At 45.6% G+C, this 20851-nt stretch overlaps 1 protein-coding gene across 2 annotated transcripts in view; it reads right to left on the minus strand.

The window, feature by feature from the left end:
• Positions 1-11229: 11229 nt before the first annotated feature.
• GTDC1 (glycosyltransferase like domain containing 1) overlaps positions 11230-20851 on the minus strand; it is a 226920-nt gene continuing 217298 nt past the window's right edge. For both annotated transcript variants that reach the window (XM_056861446.1, XM_056861445.1), the window contains one exon: positions 11230-12222. In XM_056861446.1, the coding sequence (XP_056717424.1) occupies positions 12139-12222 (84 nt within the window). In that variant the 3' untranslated portion in view covers positions 11230-12138. The remainder of the gene's footprint in view (positions 12223-20851) is intronic.

The following is a 20851-nucleotide window of genomic DNA, read 5'->3' on the forward strand; positions in this document are numbered from 1 at the left end:
TGTTTAACTGGTCAGGATTTAAACCTCACCAGGGGATGTTGGCAAGGGTCTGACAGCATTTCAATATTCTCCCTGCATTCTGAGTCGATAATACGGAAGATTGACCAAGAAAATTCTCTCCCTCTTTTTAATTTTTTTTTTTAAGTGCACATATGACGATGCATCATAGCTATAAACAGATGGTATTTGGCCTCCTTCCTATTCTCAACATTTGGAATTCCTAAACTACGTGAATTAAACAATAATATTTTATAAACATACAAGGGATTTTGCTCACTGCTTTGTTAACATAGAAATTATACAATGCTGACATTTATGTAAATTTGGGAAAGTAAACAAGAACGCGCATTTGAAATAAAGCAAACGCATAATCAACCGGGGGGGGGGGGGGAGTCTGTTCCTGCAGCGCGCATACCTAGGCCCAGGCACAACCAACCCGGCCTCACTTAGGGGAAAGCATAATAGGATGAAGGACAAATTGTAGCTTAGGCACTCGGATCCTTTGTACTTGGCAAGGTTTCTTTTACACCTCGCTGTAGACAAGGGATAGTTAATTGGCTAGTTGACCATCGGCATTCATTTACTATGGAACCTGCTATTAAGAGTTAAAAGGGGCTTGCCGGCTCTGGTTCCTTGGCTGTAGGTAGGACAACGGTTTTTAATAGCAATTCGGGCTCAAATATGGATAGGGTTGCCAGGTCCCTCTTTGCCACTGGCGGGAGGTTTTTGGGGTGGTGCCTGAGGAAGGCGGGGTTTGGGGAGGGGAGGGACTTCAATACCATAGAGTCCAATGGCCAAAGTTGCCATTTTCTCCAGGTGAACTGATCTCTATCGGCTGGAGATCCGTTGTAAGAGCAGGAGATCTCCAGCTACTACCTGGCAGTTGGAAGGAACATAGACACCACTGGGCGCGTACCGTAAGGGTTTGGAAATCAGCACAGGAGCGAATGGGTGTTACAAAGTGCAAATATTTATATAAATTGCTACAACTTATAACATGGAGTCACAACTAACCAGATACTAAATATAACAACCACAACAAACTATCCTACTATATGCAATATATATTACAACAACCTGGCTGGAACAAAGCAGACAAAAGATTCTATGTCTTGGTTAGTCTGTATGTCACTTTCAATCATCAAAGGGAAATTCTTGTATCCTCTTCAGGCTTTAGGATTACGTTTCTGACGTTATAGACTACGATGTCACCATGAGATGATGCCGAAGAATAAAGAAGGGAATGAGATGATGCCGAAGGAGAAGCAGGTTTAGGGCAGGGAAGGACTTCAATCCCATAGAGTCCAATTGCTAAAGCAGCCATTTTCTCCAGGTGAACTGATCTCTATCGGCTGGAGATAGTTGAAATAGCAGGAGATCTCCTGCTACTACCGGGCAGTTGGCAACCCTAGATATGGGGGAAACCTAGGCCTTTGAGGAAGGATATCTTAATAATGGGGCAGGATCATAACTAGGGGGGCGAACAGGGCAGCCGCCCCCCCCCCCCTGTGGCATGCAGAGAGGGCAGCAGAACTGCCTCTAGGGTTGCGAGGTCCCTCTTCACCACTGGCGGGAGGTTTTTGGGGAGGAGCCTGAGGAGGGTTTGGGGAGGGGAGGGAGTTTAATTGCCAAAGAGGCCATTTTCTCCAGGTGAGCTGATCTCTATCGGCTGGAGATCAGTTGTAATAGCAGGCGATTACCAGCTAGTACCTGGAGGTTGGCAACCCTAACGGCCTCTCCTGTGGGAGCCTCTGTGCCAGGTAGGAGAGGCCATTCTGCCACCTCTCTGCATGCCACATCCCTTAGCTATGGCCCTGCAATGGGGACCTCTTTGCTTACATTAAAGTCCTTAACTCTAAAAAAAATCAAACTAAAAAGCAAACAAGTTGCAGCCACCCTTCCTAAATTTGCTGACAAATCCCAATCCCAATCCCAATTTTAAACAGTGTTAGGATTTGGAAAGGGCTAATTATCCCTGTTTGCCAACAAGCCTTTGCTGACAAATGCCACAAAGGTCAAGCCCTTTGTAGGGATCAGCGGCCAAGCCCAGCTCCTCTCTCTTTTGTCTTCATAGGCCCCTGGACATCTTAGACTTGGAGGCGGAACATAGTTAAAGGCCTGTGGAATTGCAGGGATTTAACACTGGAGCTGTTGTCTTGGCTGAGGATTTGTATGAGAAACACTTTGTTGAGCTATTTAAAAACATTTATAACCCTCCCCCAGGTAAAAGGGGCCCCAAAGCCGCTGCGTGATCAGACTCCAGGGTGGGGAATGGAAAGAGATGCCCCATGCACAAAGCTTAACACTCAAACAGAAATCCAGTAATGAGAGAGCGTGGCCATACTTCCAGCTAAAGAGTAGGGTTGCCAGCCCCAGGTTGGGAAGTACCTGGAGATGTTGGGGGTAGAGCCTGGAGAAGGCAGGGTTTGGAGAGGGGCATAATACCATAGAGTCCACCTTTCAAAGCAGCCATTTTCTTCAGATGCAGTGATCTCTGTTGTAATAGCACAGAGTTGCCAGCTCTGGGTTGGGAAATACCTGGAGATTTTTGGGGCACAGCCTGAGGAGGACAGGGTTTGGAGAGGGGACTTCAGTGCCATAGATTCCAATTGCCAAAGCAGCCATTTTCTCCAGGTGAGCTGATCTCTATCGGCTTTGCTTCCACCCTTTCTACAGCCTACGAAATGGCGAAGGAGTAGGGTTGCCAACCTCCAGGTAGTAGCTGGTGATCTCCTGCTATTACAGCTGATCTCCAGCCGATAGAGATCAGTTCACCTGGAGAAAATGGCAGCTTTGGCAACTGGTCTCTGTCATGGCATTGAAGTCCCTCCCCTCTCCAACTAGGGTTGTCAGGTCCCTCTTCGCCACTGGCAGGAGATTTTTGGGGCAGAGCCTAAGGAGGACGGGGTTTGGAGAGGGGAGGGACTTCAATGCCATGATAGAGTCCAGTTGCCAAAGCGGCCATTTTTCTCCAGGTGATTTGATGTCTATCGGCTGGAGATCAGTTGAATTAGCAGGAGATCTCCTGCTACTACCTGGCAGTTGGCAACCCTACTGGCAACCCTATCTCCACCCACCTCCTGGAGGTTGGCGACCCTACTAAAGAGAGTAGACATAGTAAACAAACCTCACAGCTTAGAGGAGAAAGATCTCGTTTTTAAAGCCCAGAAACTATTGGCGCGAACGGTAACCAGATTCAAAAGAGGGCCTGTTACGGTGGTGCAAAACAAGTGAGCAGCTTTCCAGAGCAGGGTTTGGGTAACAGGAACCTTCCCTGTAGCGCCCACTCTCATGGGATGTGCCAAGGCTGAAACAAGAAGCGGCATCCTGTGCCCTCGGATTTCTCCTCCCTCGTCCCCATGTGCCCACCTGGTTTCAAGCAGCATCCTTGTGTCAGCTGTGTAACAAAGGGGGGGAAATATCTAATGAGCCGGCTCCATAGAAAAGCTTTGTATTTAATGGTGACATGGGATGAAACACAAGCTGCGGTTAATCTGTGATGATTAATTCAAATAGACAGATCAGCAAGTGTAAATGAATTGCACACAGACGTGCCAGAGGAGCCATTTTGTCCCCTTCACCATGTGCAACGGGAACCCTGTTGGGTGGCTGCTCCTACCTGAACGCAGGCGTTGAGCTGAGCAATGGCTAGAGTTGTCAACCTCCAGGTACTAGCTGGAGATCTCCCTCTATTACAACTGATCTCCAGCCAATAGAGAGCAGTTCTCCTGGAGAAAATGGCCGCTTTGGCAATTGGACTCTATGGCATTGAAGTCCCTCCCCTCCCCAAACCCCCCTTCCTCAGGCTCTGCCCCCAAAATATCCAGGTATATAGAGTCCAATTGCCCAAGTGGCCATTTTCTCCAGGTGAACTGATCACTATCGGCTGGAGATCAGTTGTAATAGCAGGAGATCTCCAGCTACTACCTGGAGGCTGGCACCCCTACGTATTAGGTTTTTCCAGTTCAGTTTTAAAATCATTTGTCTGAACTGAAACTCATCAAGGGATGAACAAGAACGTGTGAATTCACCTGCACTCTTGACTTCAGCAGGCACAATCCAGTACATGGCTTGCAGAAACACAGAAAGATGCAAAAAAATCTCTTAGGTATAATGATTTCACCAGCTTCTCCCCTCCCCGGTGGAAGGATGTTCGGGGCTTGTGAGAAGAAAAAGGAGGAAAAGGAGACAAATGCCACAAAAAAAGATGACACCCCTCCCGGACGGACACACACACGCTTACTTTTGAGCTACTGGTAATAGGTTAGATGTGAGCCAGGCCTTATTCGTAAGGTTGCCAGGTCCCTCTTTGCCATCGGTGGGAGATTTTCTTTGCCATCGGGGCGGAGCCTGCAGAAGTTGGGGTTTGGGGAGGGGAGGGACTTCAATGCCATAGAGTCCAATTGCCCAAGCTGCCATTTTCTCCAGGGGAACCGATCTCTATCGGCTGGAGATCAGTTGTAATAGCAGGAGATCTCCAGCTAGTCCCTGGAGGGTGGCAACCCTACTCCTTCGCCATTTCGTAGGCTGTAGAAAGGGTGGAAGCAAAGCGTCCCCGGTTTTGTTCCTTCGGCCTCTGCGAACACAAAATGCATTAAAGATAGCAATTGTGGGTGGGTGGATGCCTGGGGGCCGAGCACAGCTGCACTCTTCAGTGCGTAGGAGGTCCGTAAGTGAGTGGGGGGGAAGGAGGAGAAAGCATCTAGGGAAAAGGCCCAGCCTCTCCACAGTCCAGTCACCCAAATCGGGGTGGTATTCCCTGTCCCACTGCCCCACCCCAATCATTACTCATCATCAAGCATTTAAAGCTGAAAATTAAGTGCTTTAACTGAAGCCAATTCATTAAAGCCCCCTTCCTTCCTTCCTTCCCTCCTCCCTTTCTTTCCTTTCCCCCCCTTTTTTTTTTGCAGCAGCTTCCATTTTCCTGGCCTAATATCAGCGTGCTCAGGAGCCTTCCAGTGTAAAAAGCCAAGTGGATGTGAAAGCCAGAGAACATAGCTGCGAGCGAAAACACGAGCACACGCTAGCGAGCCCAGCCTGTTCCGCGGCTCTGCGCAGAGGGGGGTGGGGGCAGCTGCTGGTTGCTTGCTTTTGTTAGCCCCCCCCCCCCAGCCTTGCAAGGCATCCCTCTCTCTGCCCCAGAACCCCGCCTCTGACTCTCTCCCGGGTTAGGACCCAGTCCAGGGGGATGTTGGAGCATCCTGAGCTTCTGGTGACTCTGTCCCCTTCCTATTCTTTTTTGAAAAAATTCCACGGGAGGATTTCACTTTCTGAAGAAGCGACTGGCTTGCAGCTAGAATCATGGACCATTTTAAAAGAACAGCAAGCCTGTTGTATTCCTAGGGTTGCCAACCTCCAGGTACTAGCTGGAGATCTCCTGCTGATTCAACTGATCTTCAGCCGATAGAGATCAGTTCACCTGGAGAAAACAGCCACTTTGGCAATTGGACTCTATGGCATTGAAGTCTCTCCCCTCCCCAAACCCCACCTTCCTCAGGCTCCACCCCAAAACCTCCCGCCGGTAGCAAAGAGGGACCTGGTATTCCATCTTCTTCTGCATTTTTGGAAGAGCCTGTAAACAACAAGACAAAACTGTGCATATTGACAGTACTGCAGAATGCAATCATTCTTGTCATTTACCTGCCAACAAGATTTTTGTGGTCCCACTGCTGTGTTTACCTCCCTTGCCCCACACATAGGGTTGCCAACCTCCAGGTGGTGGCTGGACATCTCCCGCTATTACAACTGACCTCCAGGCGATAGAGATCAGTTCACCTGGAGAAAATGGCGGCTTTGGGAATTGGACTCTATGGCATTCAAGTCCCTCCCCTCTCCAAACCCCACCCTCCTCAGGCTCCACCCCCAAAACCCTCTGCTGGTGGCGAAGAAGGACCGGGCAACCCTGGCTGGCCCAGCTTCCCATTCTTTGCTGCAGCTTGACAGTAATAAAAGGGAGGCTCTTCCAGAACTTAATACCTCTTGTTGAAATTCCTCTCCCTCCTCTGTAGATTGGATACCATTTATGCTTTCTTCAGTTGTGATGCTGTTACTCCATCTCTTCCAATTTAACCAACTGTTAAGTTAGGCTGGTTTTTAAAAAAAAAAAAAACTGGAGCAAAGACTTTGGACTTGGCATGCTCCTTGCCTTGGGAACGCTTCTCCTGGCAGGAGTCAGCTGGTTTGGTTAGACTGCAATTTGGAATTTAAAATGCAAAAAGTGTGTTTGTTCAGCGACTTGCTTGTGTTCTCAGCGTCCCTCCCATGAAGGCTTTTATGCGGCCGCTGGTATAAACGGAGCTCTATAAATGCAAACTGCTCTATAGGACATGATTATCAGTTTCCAACAATAGCTGGGTGTGTTTCTGGAGGAGTGGAAGAAAATATCAGAAGTTAATACCGCATTGCTATTTATTACTCTATAATTAAGGCACTGACAGTTTTCCTATTATGAAACCTTATTTGCAAAGGTTCATAACTCAAGAGGCAAAAATTTCATTTCAAGATAATGTCTAGATTACAATGTTGAAGCGTTTAAAATATTTTTAGTAAAGCGAATTTAATCTATCATAGGCTAGCAGGTTCAAGGTCTTTGCTTTGTAATCATTTATTTTTTGTTTTGTTTCATTTAAAGTGTTCCTTAAAATGGCATCTTTTAAAGAAGTATGTTAGGTGCATCAGCTGAGTGCTTGCAAAATGTAATACAAATGCTTTTTGGAGACCTGTATGCTCATGGAATTAAATGTGTGTGTGTGTGTGTGTGTGTGTTTTTTTTAAAAAAAACATGCCAAGGAAAAACTGTTTTGGAGTTGGGGTGGAAGGGGTGTCCCCATAATCCTAATGAATTTGCAGCTCCCATATTCCAGGAGTGGGCTTCTATGTGACAACCAAATGAATACAAGCAAAGTAGACTACACTGGTCACCTGGAAAGAAAACCAACCCCGTCATAAGCAATTGAGCTTGGAAACTGGGTTGGGTTTTCCAGCATGCTCCATTTTAAACCAGGAGAGTTGCCAAAACAGGGAAAAGTGTTTGCAAAGTCTGAAATCAAGGGCGAGGAGGGCAAACTGCCTTCTGAAAACCTTTCCCGACTGTTGTCACACAATTATATTGGACTGTTTTTGTGCAGTGTTTGTGCTTGTGTTGTGGAAACATTTTCTCGCCACATGAAATTTTGCAGCTCAGGTGTGTTTGTGTGTGTGAAGCCTTCCTCTAATGCAACTATTGGGATGCAGCAGGGAATATGGTTGCACAGCTGTCACAAGTGCCTGTGACGTCTTCACTGAAGAGGCTCCATGAGAACGTCTCCCCCATCTTGGGTTGCGCCCTTTCTGGACTATTAGTTTAATCTTTTAGGAGCCGAGTGTTCCCTCACCGCATCACATGCTGTGGTGTTAAAACTAGAGTCCTACTTGCTACAGAAGATAAGTGAAGAGGACAGATGATCAAACTGAACAAAGGAGCCCTAAAATGCATCATCTACCATGTTGGGGTTGGGCGGTACACCACCTGTACATTCCCAAGACCCACAGTTTAAGAAGCTTTGTTCTAGAACACCTTTCATTTCGATCCCACGTTTTCTAGCACAAAGCTTCTTAAACCGTGGGTCGCAACCCCATAAGGGGTCGCGTAACTGAATGTGGGGGTCGTGAAAAATTGGGCAACAGTAAATGGTAAAATTATATGCATACCAAAGAATTTGTTTTAAAATAAAATTCTTTATAATTTATTATCAGTAAATGTTTGATCTGTATACCTATTTCATATACCTATAAACCTGGGGCCGCGTAAAAAATTCTCGGGCGGAAAGGGGCCGCGAGTGGAAAAAGTTTAAGAAGGCCTGTTCTAGCACACCATTTAGGGACCATAGTCAAACACGAGGCACAAAATAAACCACTCCGGATGGAGCTCTGGAAAGGAAGGCAAATGTTAGAGAGGTCCACGTCATTTTCTCCAAAGAAAACTCTACAACCTTTTCCACAGTGCAGCTCAACGTGGCTCAGGTTTTTTGTTTTGCAAGACTGGTTCACAGGGCTTGTGCTACCTTCAGATTTGCCCATCTGCTCCTAAAATGTTGCCAAATGATACGAATTGTCATGTTGTTAAAGAGCGGTGGCTTATCCTGTCTCCAGATGTTGTGCCCCCCTCCTGGCTGTCAGCAGCTCTGCCCACGATCTACCCTCAGCTTCTCTTGTCTTTAAATCTCATCACCCTTCCTCCTCAAAGCCATCACCGGGGAGGCAGGCAGATCACAAAGTTCCTTGGGTTTTTTTTCATCAGGCTGAACAGATGATTTGCTTTTGCTTTTGACTGACCAGCTTCAGAGGACTCGTGGCTGAAAATGCACACCAAATGTTCAGACCAACATTTGGGAGCACCCTCACTGGGATCAGACCAGTTCTCCCCAGGAGTCAAGCTGTCAACAAACCTCTTCTGTGAGTTTGAAACCAGCTGTGCAGAGTCCTGATTGGCTGGGACCCTGTGACGTCCCCAAGGAACTTCCCCAATACCCAGAACAGTTTTGCATTTTATTTAAAAAAAAAAAAAACACCTTTTATATTCAGCATCAGGATCTTCAGTTGAGGCAACACTGTCGTGTAGGTAATTTCAACGAGGTTTCACTCTGCGGTCGAGAAGTTACTTGTGAATTTTCTTTTAACATTACTTATGCCTTCGCCTTTGTTCATGGCAGAACTATCCAGTTTGTATCTTTTAAATCCGGCTGCTGCTTTTGTGGTGTAAGTCAAGGCCAGGAGGGTGCCCAGCCAGAAGATTTGTTTGGTCTAAGAAAGACCCCCCCCCCAAAAAAAAAACTAGCTCCTTTCTGAGAGCAGCACCAAAAAATATCACCCTCCCCCCAAAAATTGTTTTTTTGGTTGGTTGGTTTTTCTTTTTGTATACCGACTTTCTCTACCATTTAAGGAGGAACCAAACAGGCTTACAATCACCTTCCCTTCCCCTCCCCACAACAGACACCCTGTGAGGTAGGTGGGGCTGAGAGAGTGTGACAAGCCCAAGGTCACCCAGCTGGTTTCATGTGTAGGAGCGGGGAAACAAATCCAGTTCAGCAGATTAGCCTCCGCCGTTCAGGTGGAAGAGTGGGGAATCAAACCTGGTTCTCCAGATCAGAGTCTTGGATCAGTCTTCGGGGCTGAGAAGAGGGATACTGCTACCTCCACTGGATTACTGATTGGGCCACCCAATGTCGGGGTTGGTGTATGCTTTCCCCTCCCCCTGGCGACATATATGTAGGGTTGCCAACTGGCCAGGAGAAAAACGCCCTACCTCTTTAATAGAGGCTCAATGTGTAGAAAAGGACATAGAAACATTTCATGGCATGGAGGCAAATATCCTGCTAATTGCTGCGGAGAAACCTGATATTTAAGGGACAGCTAGAGTTCCCAAGTTGGCAACTGACGTATCTTCAGAGCAACACTAAATTTCTTAGTCAAGCAAGGCATAGCATTACCGAAAAAGCTGCTGTATAGTTAAACGGAAAGAGTAATATAGACTCCAAGACGAAACGAAAGTGTCTCACCTCTTCATAACCAAGGAAGGACAAAAGGAGCAGCCTCTCTTCTTAACGGTATCTTCCACACGTGTTGTTCCTCATCTTTGGCAGTAGTTGCTGTGGGGTCTACAAATGATTGTGAAATTCTGTTCGTCTTATAATGGATATTTTATCTGGCTGGCTCTAAAGCCTACGTGGAACGGTGGCGTGTACACGGCATCTCTTTCACTGTCATATCTGATGCCCCTTTTTTATTTTTAGCAACAGATTAAATGCTGCTTCTGAGCTGCGAGATCAGGGTTAGAAAGGACAGGCAGCAGCACAGGTTTAGGCCAGAAATGAATCACCCATCACATCCCTTGGAATTAACAAAGGGCGAGGAGATCCTTTATGAGAGCCGGCATGCTGTAGCTGTTAAGAGCGGCGGACTCTAATCTGGAGAACCAATTTCGACTCCACACTCTTCCACATGAAGCCTGCGGGGTGACCTTGGGCCAGTCACAGTTCTCTCAGAACTCTCTCAGCCCTCGCAGAGGCAAGCAATGGCAAACCACCTCGGAACATCTCTCTTGCCTTGAAAACCCTACAGGGTCAGCATAGGTCAGCTGCGACTTGACAGCACACACACACACACACACACAAAAGGACATCCTTTAGAGAGGATGGAAAGCTGCCGATCAAGAAAGAGCCTTCGCTGTGTGGTTTGAGTGACAGCTGCTTTTCAGATTGGGAAATAGCTATGAAGAAGAGCTGGTTTTTATATGCCAACTTTCTCTACCAGTTAAGGGAGACTCAAACCGTCTTACAATCACCTTCCCTTCCCCTCCCCACAACACACACCCTGTGAGGCAGGTGGGGCTGAGAGCTCTAACAGAGCTGTGACTTGCCCAAGGTCACCTAGCTGGCTTCATGTGTAGGAGTGGGGAAACCAATCCAGTTCACCAGATTAGCGTCCGCAGCTCACGTGGAGGAAAGGGGAATCAAACCCGGTTCTCCAGATCGGACTCCACCGCTCCAAACCACCGCTCTTAAACACTACACCACACTGGCTCTCCTGAGCCAACCTAGATATCCTGAGCCAACCTAGATAAGTTGAAAAACTGCTTGTTGATAAAGAGAAAGGAGCGCTTGTGAGCGGAGCTTTAGAGGGCAACCTCTTCTTGAGCATCTCCTGTCCACGGCACAGCTGAGGTTTTCAGGGGAACTGCAGTCACATTACATTATCGTTTGCAAAACAGATGTTACACATCAGATAAACACCCCAACTGTATCCTTTGAGTCTGACACAGGGATGGGTGCAGTGATAAACATACAGATAGATGTACACACTTATACATGAATGAGATATGTTAATTAAACATTGCAGCAGCACTTTATTAAAAATGCATTGTACAATCTAAATCTTCAAAAAAGACTGCATCAACAAATGCTTTTAAATTGGCAAACTGGTGTATTTTAATCTGCTTTACTTTTGTTAATTGGATTATTATTTGCGACTTCACAACTCCGTTGCTACACTGTCCCCCGCTCTGAGTGCAAGAACGTAAGGGGGGGATAGACATATTTTAAATAAATAAACTAGTTTAACTGCTTAACTTTTGGAATTGTAAGCAATTGATGTTTCAAAGCTTGGGTTTGTTGTCTTGATGCACAACACTCCCCTTCTTCAAATGAACCAGGCACTGACATTAAAAACAACTGCCCCCCCCCCCGCCCGCCCTTGGAACCATTTTGATGGCTGTTTGTTCTTGAACCTTGAGAGAAATAAAACAAGTGCCTCTGCTTTCGTTTTATCGGGTAGATGGCACCGGGTAGCATATTTCCCATGCTAGTTTGAATTACAGCTGTTTATCTTGCAGTTTTCTTTAAGATTAATTAAATGCAAATGTAGTTCTGTGAATCATGGGAATACCTGCCAGACCCCTTATTAATACCTTCACTTAAAAACCCCTGCGCCACAGAGTCATTAATTTGCAAAAGGAGGGGGGGGAGGGATAAAGGGAGAGGGGGGGGAAGAAAGGAAATGTGCAAAAAACAGCCCTTCGGTTCCAAACCATTCATACGGGGCTGCCCAATTAGTCCAGGAGCATTCTGGTCCTCCTTTCAGGCCCTGTGGCCCTCAGAGGACACAATGAGGCTCCGACGATAACCTGGCAACCTAGGTAGAAAGCCAGCCAAGACGCGAGCGTTTGAAGCTGCACTCTTGGCTGCTATCACGTCGGCAGAAAAGAAAGAATTCAGGCACCATGTCATCCAGTACAAAGGATAAAAACAGATTCAACCGGAAATTCAATGTGGCACCACATATGGGATACATGAGCGCAGTTATACAACAGGCCACATATTTTTCCCCCCTCGAACAGTCTCCTCCATGTGATGCCGAGGACATGTGTAACCATCGTAACGTCTCCGAGTCTGTATTTAATTTGAGCCGGGGTGGTGGCAGGGATTGGAGATCTGAAGCCGCCACAGGTTTGTGGCAGATGGCTCTGTGTCAGCTATGACAAGAAGCCGAGCTGAGCTTCCTCTGCAGATTTTCTTTTCTCTCTGATCAGGTAAATATGGGCACACTCCGGAAAGTTTTACAGAGTCTGCCTTAGGCTGCGAGTTTGTGACTTAGGCCCATCTGTCACAAATCTTCCTTGGGTTCTGTTGTCAGGAGAGACCTGAATTTACCACGGAGCGCTGCCCAAGAAAACTGAGCCATCTCTCCCTACGAGAGAAAAAGGAGGGGGGGGGAGGGAACAACATGAATATAATCAAGCTTTTAAAAAAAGCTGGATCAGGCTATTCCATGTCACATGCTAGATTAATATATAGAAGTACAATTTTCTCCTCTTTGGAGGTTTATCCTGAAATCGCTTGGATAGTATAAATACTGCTGTAAAACCAGGATCAGAAAATCCTGCCCTCTGATTGGATCAAGGTATTAGAGGCTCAATCCCAGGTTAAAATGTCTTTTGTAAACAAGGGCTTTCTGCTTCAAACAGCTTACCTGACATCAGGCCACTGTTCTTAGGAGGCTTCTACCTGAGACCGGGAAAGCTTTTAAGAACATGCCTGATTATTTCATTACCTTGTCTCCCTCCATCACTTTGTGCGCGCGTGCACGCGCGCGTGAGAGAGATTTCCACTCCTGCAGGCAGGCAGCCACAGGCAAAGATTTGCTCAAGTCAACAGCAGGACATGTGCAAACATTTTGCTTTAAAACATGACACTGTCGTGAGGTTTAACGCAACTTTATTTGGGCTCTCTTTAAAATATGCATCATTCAATAATTATGGGAAGCTGAAAGGAGGCCAGACGCAGAAAGGCATGTTCCACTCACTAAGTGAAGGTTCACATCTGACCCTGGGCTAGCAAAGAGAGATTTGTTACTGATGTTTGTGCAGTGATCTATGTTGGTGGCTCTGGACTTTTTAAAAACAAAACCCTACCACTCGAGGAATTTGGTTTTGTTTTGTGGATCCACCTATGAGTTTCCTTTACTATTCTGGAAGTAACCTCACCTTAGGAATGCCAGATGCCCCTGCTCTTATTTCATTACACAATATAGCTCAATAACACACACGAGATACTCCATAGATTTCATTACAAGCCTACAGTATACCCCCCCCCCACTGTCTGTGTGGTCCTGGCACTGCCGATGTATGTAAAACTACAGAGACCCATCTCATAACTAGATGAGCACCCATTTTATCAAGAACCATTCCCTTTTAAACAGGCAGATTCTGTAAGCATTGTGAGCACTGGTCTCTAGAACTGGGCAGGAATGACACAAAAGAGAGGTTGAGGAAACGGCTACACTTTTTAGACTCTTCCATCTCTAATATTCTGTGACCCTCCCCTCCCCAACCCTAAATACACACTTGGCCACCTTTTTCAACACCCCCAGCCCAACAGTGACTTTCTCATAGTTCTCCATGTTCTTTTTAAAAAGAGCTTTTCACTCGCATTGGCTTTTCTGTCGCTGCTACCTCTTAGGGTCTCTTTTGGTAACCTTATTCCCCGCCCCCCGTCAACTGCCTACCTTCTGAGCTATTTATCTGATCCTCTTTGAACCAGCAAATGCTACTGGCAACCCGGCAAGAAGGTTCATGATCCTGACTCCATCGTGGCTAAGCAGGGTGGCTGCTTTGTGCTCATGACAGGCAATGCTGGCAGCCACTGTTATGCCAACAGCATGGACCGAGTGCCTGCATTCTCCCACGACACTGTAAGTTGGGATCTCAAGCAAAAAGCAAGGCCATGCCACGTGCCAAAGGCTACACATGTTACAGAAGTCTGGCTTGTCCGCACAGATATCCAGAGGCAGGGCCAAAAGGCATGACCCTGTTCCACACTACATGCATACAGGGCACTCGTATTTGAGTGCCTGAAAAGACTAGGGAAAGAGAAGAGTTGCTAGCAATGTAACAGAAGTGTCTGGGAAGCGACAGCCAGTCAGGGACACAGTAGTGCAACTCCGAACAGTTCCGATGAAGAGAAAAAGAAGAGAAAGTGGAAGATCCAGTTTGTATGACCTCCTACTCTTGGCGTTGCGAAGAACAGTTGTACCGATATGACCCACCCATGCTAAAATCTGAATCTACCTGGAGAGGTTTTACCCCCTAAGTGCATGTTCTGTTGTGCGACTAAGTGCTCTCATCCGGAGAGGAAAAAGTCAGACAACACAGCCATCCTTCGAGTGTGGGGGGGAAACAACAGACTGGCTGAATTAAACAGTAAGAAAGAGGTCACTAATGCACACTTTTTATCTATAAAGTTCAGGTTCTGTCCTTGAAATATCACAGACTCAGGTAGCTGAGCTACGTAAGATCCCTCCCTATTATTATGGATAGTAGCTGCTACTCCGAGTAGACAGTATTGGTCTTGGTGTAGTGAGAATACTGTTCAGTTCTTTGTGTCTGGATCCAAGTATATTTTTGCATTAAAAAAAAATTACTTAGGCCAGGACAAAGACTAACTCTTCTGTGTTTGTATGAAATCAATAGAAAAAGAGGGGAAAAAACACCAGTGTTTATTAAGAAATGCTTTGGCTAGATGCTAAGATTTATTTGATAGTATCTGAAGACGAGGAACAACTAAGTGGGTATGCTGGCCTGATTTCCAATAGGCATTAAAGCAAGCAATAGGCATTAAACAAGCAAAACTTGGAAGAAGTAGTCATTTTAAGTAAGGATGTATTTTCTACAAGAAGTCAGTCTTATTTGTCTGCTGTTGAAATGTCAAGTTCATCACAAGGAAAAAATGTCTGTCTCAGTTCAGCATCTGATCTAAATCTAAAATGGTGACAATGAGTGTGCTGAATTAGTTCATTATACCTTTAATAATCAGTGTTTATTTATTAATGATTTTATTCTATCCCACCCAGCTTGCAAAGAGATGAGGGCAGCCTCCATTTTAAATCTCGCAATAACCCTGAGAGGTAGGTTTAGGCAGAGAGTCTGACCCAAAGTTCGCCAGCGAGCTCTGCAACAGAGAGGGGATGTGAACCTGATCTCCCTGGACAAAGTCCCACATTCTAACCACTGTACATCCTACTGTCATGTAAAAATGCCCGCGGGGAAGAAACACATGGTTCAAAGCAGTAACTGAAACATGAATGCCAGCAGAGCTGCCAAGATTAACCAAAATTCTCTGCCTGGGAATTACGATCACAGGGAGGGGCCCTCTTGACTCACATCAATCAAAGAATCTTGCTTGGTGGGTACACGAGAGAGGGCCTTTTCAGTGGCAGCCCCATGACCATAGAATAACCACCCAGGGAAGCGCAACTTTCAATCTTTAGGAGGCAGTTGAAGATGCTTTTATTTAGGACCACATTTGATTAAGGTACCAGCAGTCCAAAACGGTGGCCTTAAATTTTGGGTTTTATGTATTTTATACAGTCTATTTTATGCTTTATCTATATTATAAGCCACCTTGATCTGCGTGAGGAAGAAGGGCGGGTAGTACATGTTTTAAATAAAGCCACAAGTAAGAAAAGGCCCCATGGCGCAGAGTGGTAAGCTGCAGTACTGCAGTCCAAGCTCTGTTCACGACCTGAGTTCGATCCTGATGGAAGTCAGTTTCAGGTAGCCGCTCAAGGTTGACTCAGCCTTCCATTCTTCCGAGGTTGGTGAAATGAGTACCCAGCTCGCTGGGGGTAAAGGGAAGATGACTGGGGAAGGCACTGGCAAACCACCCCGCAAACAAAGTCTGCTTAGGAAATGTCGGGATATGACATCACCCCATGGGTCAAGAATGACCCAGTGCTTGCACAGGGGATCTTTATCTTACCTTTTAAGAAAAGCGTAATTTTTGGTTAATTTACTGGAATCGAATATGAAGATTTTAGCGCAGTTAATTTTGGAGGGAGTTTAGCTTATAGTTCATTAGTGTTCCTGTGACCACAGTCTCCCCAGAAATATCATTTGGTACCAGGTGGTGACCAACTACCAACTCTGGCAATGTAGACTGGGAATCTTACTTTAATTTCTGCTTCGGTTACCTATACTTAAACGTACAATTGATGCCAGGTCCAAAAGCTCGCAAATCTGATTTTATGCCACTACTTTTAATTCCCATATCATCATTTCGTTTTGCCTATTTTTCTGGGTATCAAATGGAAAATACGATTGGATCCAAAGGTGCCCTTGAGCAAGCAGAAAGCATTTCTAATGCAAGCAGGGTTGGGATTTCTGCAGATTTTCCACCTGTACCACAGCCCCCTCACGCCGCACTTCATGTTAATCTGACCCTTAGCAGCAGCTTTTGAAGTGGCACCTAGGCCATTTATGCTTTGAAGGATCTGCCACTCTGTAGACTCACAGTTTTCTGCCCCAAATCTTAAAAGCTCTATGCACAGGGGCTTTTCCCCTCGAAGAAATTCGGAGTACTTTATGCATCACCAGGGAAATTGCGGAGCTTCAGAACTAATGGGGGAGTCGTCACTGATGTCATCGTTTTTACGTGGCCTGCCACCCTCCTTTTGTTTATGCACACGCTCTAACGATAGATGGCTAGATGGCTAGTTTTAAAAAGAACTTACATCAGTATATGAATTATTTCCCTCCCCCTGCAAATACTGCTGTGTGATTGGTCGGCCTGCAAAGGCAGCGAGAGAAGCTGAGACTCCTGGCCGGTTTCAGGCTATTTGCCTCTACTCACTCTCTCCCCACCGCCCCCTTTCCCTCCTCCTCCTCTGCTCCTCCTTCCTTCGCTGCTGCCCAGCTCAGGAAAGTGAAAAGCTGCTGGGAGACAGACTGGGGCTTTTTTGCTAATTTCCCAGGGTGCAAATTTACAAGCCTGCAAGTTCAACTCAACAAAAAGGATATGCCTCTGCTAGATGCCAGCATCCTGCCGGCTGCGCTCTCTTTCTCTCACATACACACAATCATGCAAAGTGACCCGTACGGAAAGCGACTGCAAACCTTTATGCAATTTTACAAGGGAGCAAAGCCCACTGGCTTACTTTCAAGTAAACGTGTATAAAGATCAGGCTGCTGAGAGCTTATAGATGCCTTCCACCCTATACTGGCTGAGCAAAGGAATAGACAGACCCGGCTCCCCCACTCACACATCAGTCACCCTACAGATACCACTTCCTCGCAGTCCAGGACGATGCCCACTTACCCAGAAGTGTAATGGAGCTTGTGTGGAAGAAATGGTGGTGAATTCCCAGGCTAAAAGACTTTTTGCAAGACAACTTGAGGTTTTTAAAGAATAAAGAAAGTTCCCTGTAACTCACACAAGGGCAATCTCGAGATTTTACAAGAACTGTGGGGGGAGTGGGGAGGAGAGACAGCGGCGAGCGAGAAGGCTGGAGCTGCTAATTCAACCCATCGATCAAGGCGCTTGGCTTGGCCTCCCTCCCTCCCCGCTGCCTCCTCTTAAGGATGAATGGGAAGGCAGGTAGGGCATAGAAGGCTTTCTCCCACCACCACCAGCAGCAGTGGTAGGGCTCAGAAGCTCAAGGCCAGCCAAGGCTCGGCACATCTGGCCAGGCAGGCGGCAACTGCCTTCATTCTGAAACCGACAAGAGCAAGTCCCTTCCGAAGCAGCCTCACTCAAAAAAATGGCTTTGAGGGAAGGAGTTGGAGGGGAAAGGCAAGTATGAGGGAAATGCGAGAATGTGGATAAGGGAGGAACAAGCATGAATGGGTGTGGGGAGAGAAACCCGAAGCTACAATTTTTCACAGAAGTTGCCTCTATTAGGCTTACTTTGGGATCGAGTCTAACTTTAAAATTGAGCTAAAACAGGTTCTTGAAACCCTGAGGAAAGCGCAAGGTGGCTGCGAAGTGACTTCTGAAGGTAGCAAAAATCATGAATAACTCCAAAGAAGCCCCGAAGCTGTCCCATGGGGACCAGAAGACAAAGTACCAAGCATAAATGGCCAAATAGTTGTAGGAGACCGAGAGAAGCAGAGATGATCAATTCTGTGAGTGGTTGTTTGGATCCAATCCTATATCCTAAGCTAGATGGATATAAAAGATCACACATAGACTAGCTAAAGGGAATTAGAAGTGGCAACTTTTGTGTGTGTGTGTGTGTGGGGGGGGGGTGATTTAAAAAAAATAAAGTTCAGAATTAACCTTGCATACCCTTTAACCAACAGAAAAGACTCCAGTGAAAGGTACTACGATTTAACCTATTTTCTACATTTAGAGAACAAAGGTCATCAAAAGTCTGTTCTTGGAAGAAACCCTGGGAGAAGGGATAGCTTTTCACTGTAAGGGCCGCTAACCCATGGAACATAGCTTGGAGCTTTGTGTTTTGATAGACATCAACACCGCATTGTAATACATTCCGCTTTGTAATGAACAAGGCACCGACGGCTTACCCACAACAGAGGTTTCTGTAGCTTATTGCTGAAGTTGATTGCCTTTTGGTAGGAAGCATAATTCTGTCGGCCTTTTGCCTCCAACTTTCTATCTTGGCAATGCGTTTGACTGTTTTAGATTACATTATTAATAAGCTTGAAGCAATAGAAACAAAAAGTCACCCCAAAGTTATACTTTATATTCTGCTTATTTTAGGCAGCATTCCCCCCCCCCCGCCCTTGCCCAAAATATGTAAAATAAAAATATTCTTCCTTTCTCTTCAAATTTTGTGTTACCTTTATGGAATGTCACTCCATTGTATAGGAAATTTCGCATTTCAGATAACTTGTAGCGGCAGAAAAGAACCAAAAAGAATGAGCAGTTATCACACTTCAGCTGTATGGTAGTCTATAGGGTTACTCCTTTTAGTTTCAGCTCCCCCTCCAGTCCATATATGTTGAAGAAATTGATCCAACATAACATGATACCATTTTTCACTTGTGACTCAGTTATGCCCAGGAAATGGACAGAACATCCGAATGCTGAACTGTACAATGCTAAAGGGTTTTTGGCCATTTGAGGACAGTTTATGTGCTATAAGACTGTGGAGAGGTTAATGTAATTCTTTTTCCCAGTCTAAGAGGGGTCAGGCAAACTATGGGTCAGGGAGGCTACAGTATTAATAGAGTTAGTTTCTGTCCATATGGAGTAGGCTGGAAATAAACAGGGGTAAGTCAAGCGTTGGTAAGCCTTTTCTAAAATGGATTGGAAGAGAGGAGTCATGGTTCATACAATTGTAGTAAAGGAGGGAATATATAGCCTTGGGAACAGAACAGGAGTTCTTGAAGGTGGGAACAGGAAAACTCTGTATAAATACTATTGTGAGGGCTTTGGCTCAGGAAAATGTTTCATTTTAATGCAAGTATACAGCCTGAATATACAGGGTAAATGGCTTCTAAAATCTGAACAAATAAAAAAGCAAGTCTCCTACAAGGGTGTCTACTACTGTCCAATAACAATAATGCATATGTAGAAGAGTGTGCAGTTGTTCTTATCAGTTGTGTAAAATCACCACCACTGTATAAGTCCCCCCCCCCAAGTCCTATAACCTTAGGTGGATCATGAGAGGGAGGGCACCTTGGCCATCTTCTGGACATGAAATATGGGTCACTGGGGGTATCTCTGGTGATGAGCAGACCTTGTACATTTTTTTAGTCTGACTCTGAGGAAAGAGCAGGCTGGTGTGGGTGGAATTCTGTGTGCGTGAGAGGCTCCAACCTAGGGGCTGGTCAAGAAAAGTCTGTTTGTGCCTGAAAGCATTGTAGAAAAGTCTAACTACTCTCTGAAGTCATAACCAGTTTAAATTTTTGTGGCTCAGCCAGGTTTCTACTTTGTCTACCTGGAGAACTGGGCTGTTGGTGTGTTCTTTTAAAACCAACCTATAAATAAATAAATAAATCTTCAAGTACTTGAAGGGCTGCTACATAGAGGAGGGTGCCGAGTTGTTTTCTGTTGCCCCAAAAGGTTGGACCAGAAACAACGGGTTGAAATTAAATCAAAACAGTTTCTGTCTAGACATTAGGAAGAATTTTCTAACAGTTAGAGCGGTTCCTCAGTGGAACAGGCTTCCTCAGGAGGTGGTAAGCTCTCCTTCCCTGGAGGTTTTTAAGAAGAGGTTAGATGGCCATCTGTCAGCAATGCTGATTCTGTGACCTTAAGCAGATGATGAGAGGGAACGCATCTTGGTCATCTTTTGGACATGGAGTAGGGGTTGCTGGGTGTGTGTGTGGGGGAGTTAGTTATGAAATTCCTGCATTGTGCAGGGGGTTGGACCGGATGACCCTGGTGGTCCCTTCCAACTCTATGATTCTATGAAATCTTCTTAGGTGTTTATACATTAAGCCAACCTCAGTGATTTCAATTATCTCCTCATGCACCATAAAACTTACCTCACAGCAGTGAACCCATAGCCTATATACTCACTACTAGTAGAACACCTGGAAATGGAGGGCAAGGTTTATAGTTCAAAATGAACCTAGACCCCAAACATTTTAGGAGGCTGTGTGTGTCCCTTCAGTAGGAAAAAAAGGCGTGTCACAGTATCTTATTCTCAACATGGCCCCATGTGCTGATACTTAAATCTGCGGATCGGGGCCATGCAGAGAGAATAGAATCTTCTACAAACCTAGGGGAACCCACAGGTTTGCAGAAAAACATGAAAAGTTTTAAAAATGGAGGGGGGATTTAAATCCCCCTAAATCACTGGTTCCCAACCAGGGGTCCATGAACCCCCAGGGGTCCGCGAGAACTAAATTAAGGTCCGTGAAACAAAGTTATAAACCCATAATAAATTAATATTTTCAATTAAAAGTTCTCTATTATAATATATATATATATATATATATTCAAATATAATTCTAAGTTTAATGTTTAACTAACAGTTATGATTAAAGTTTATTTTCAAATTCCCGGAATTTTTATTTTGAACCTTGGGGTCCCTGCACCGAACAAAAAAGTCCTAGTGGTCCCTGGTCAAA

Source organism: Euleptes europaea, chromosome 15 (genome assembly GCF_029931775.1).
Source record: "Euleptes europaea isolate rEulEur1 chromosome 15, rEulEur1.hap1, whole genome shotgun sequence".
In the NCBI taxonomy this organism is placed as follows: Eukaryota; Metazoa; Chordata; class Lepidosauria; order Squamata; family Sphaerodactylidae; genus Euleptes; species Euleptes europaea.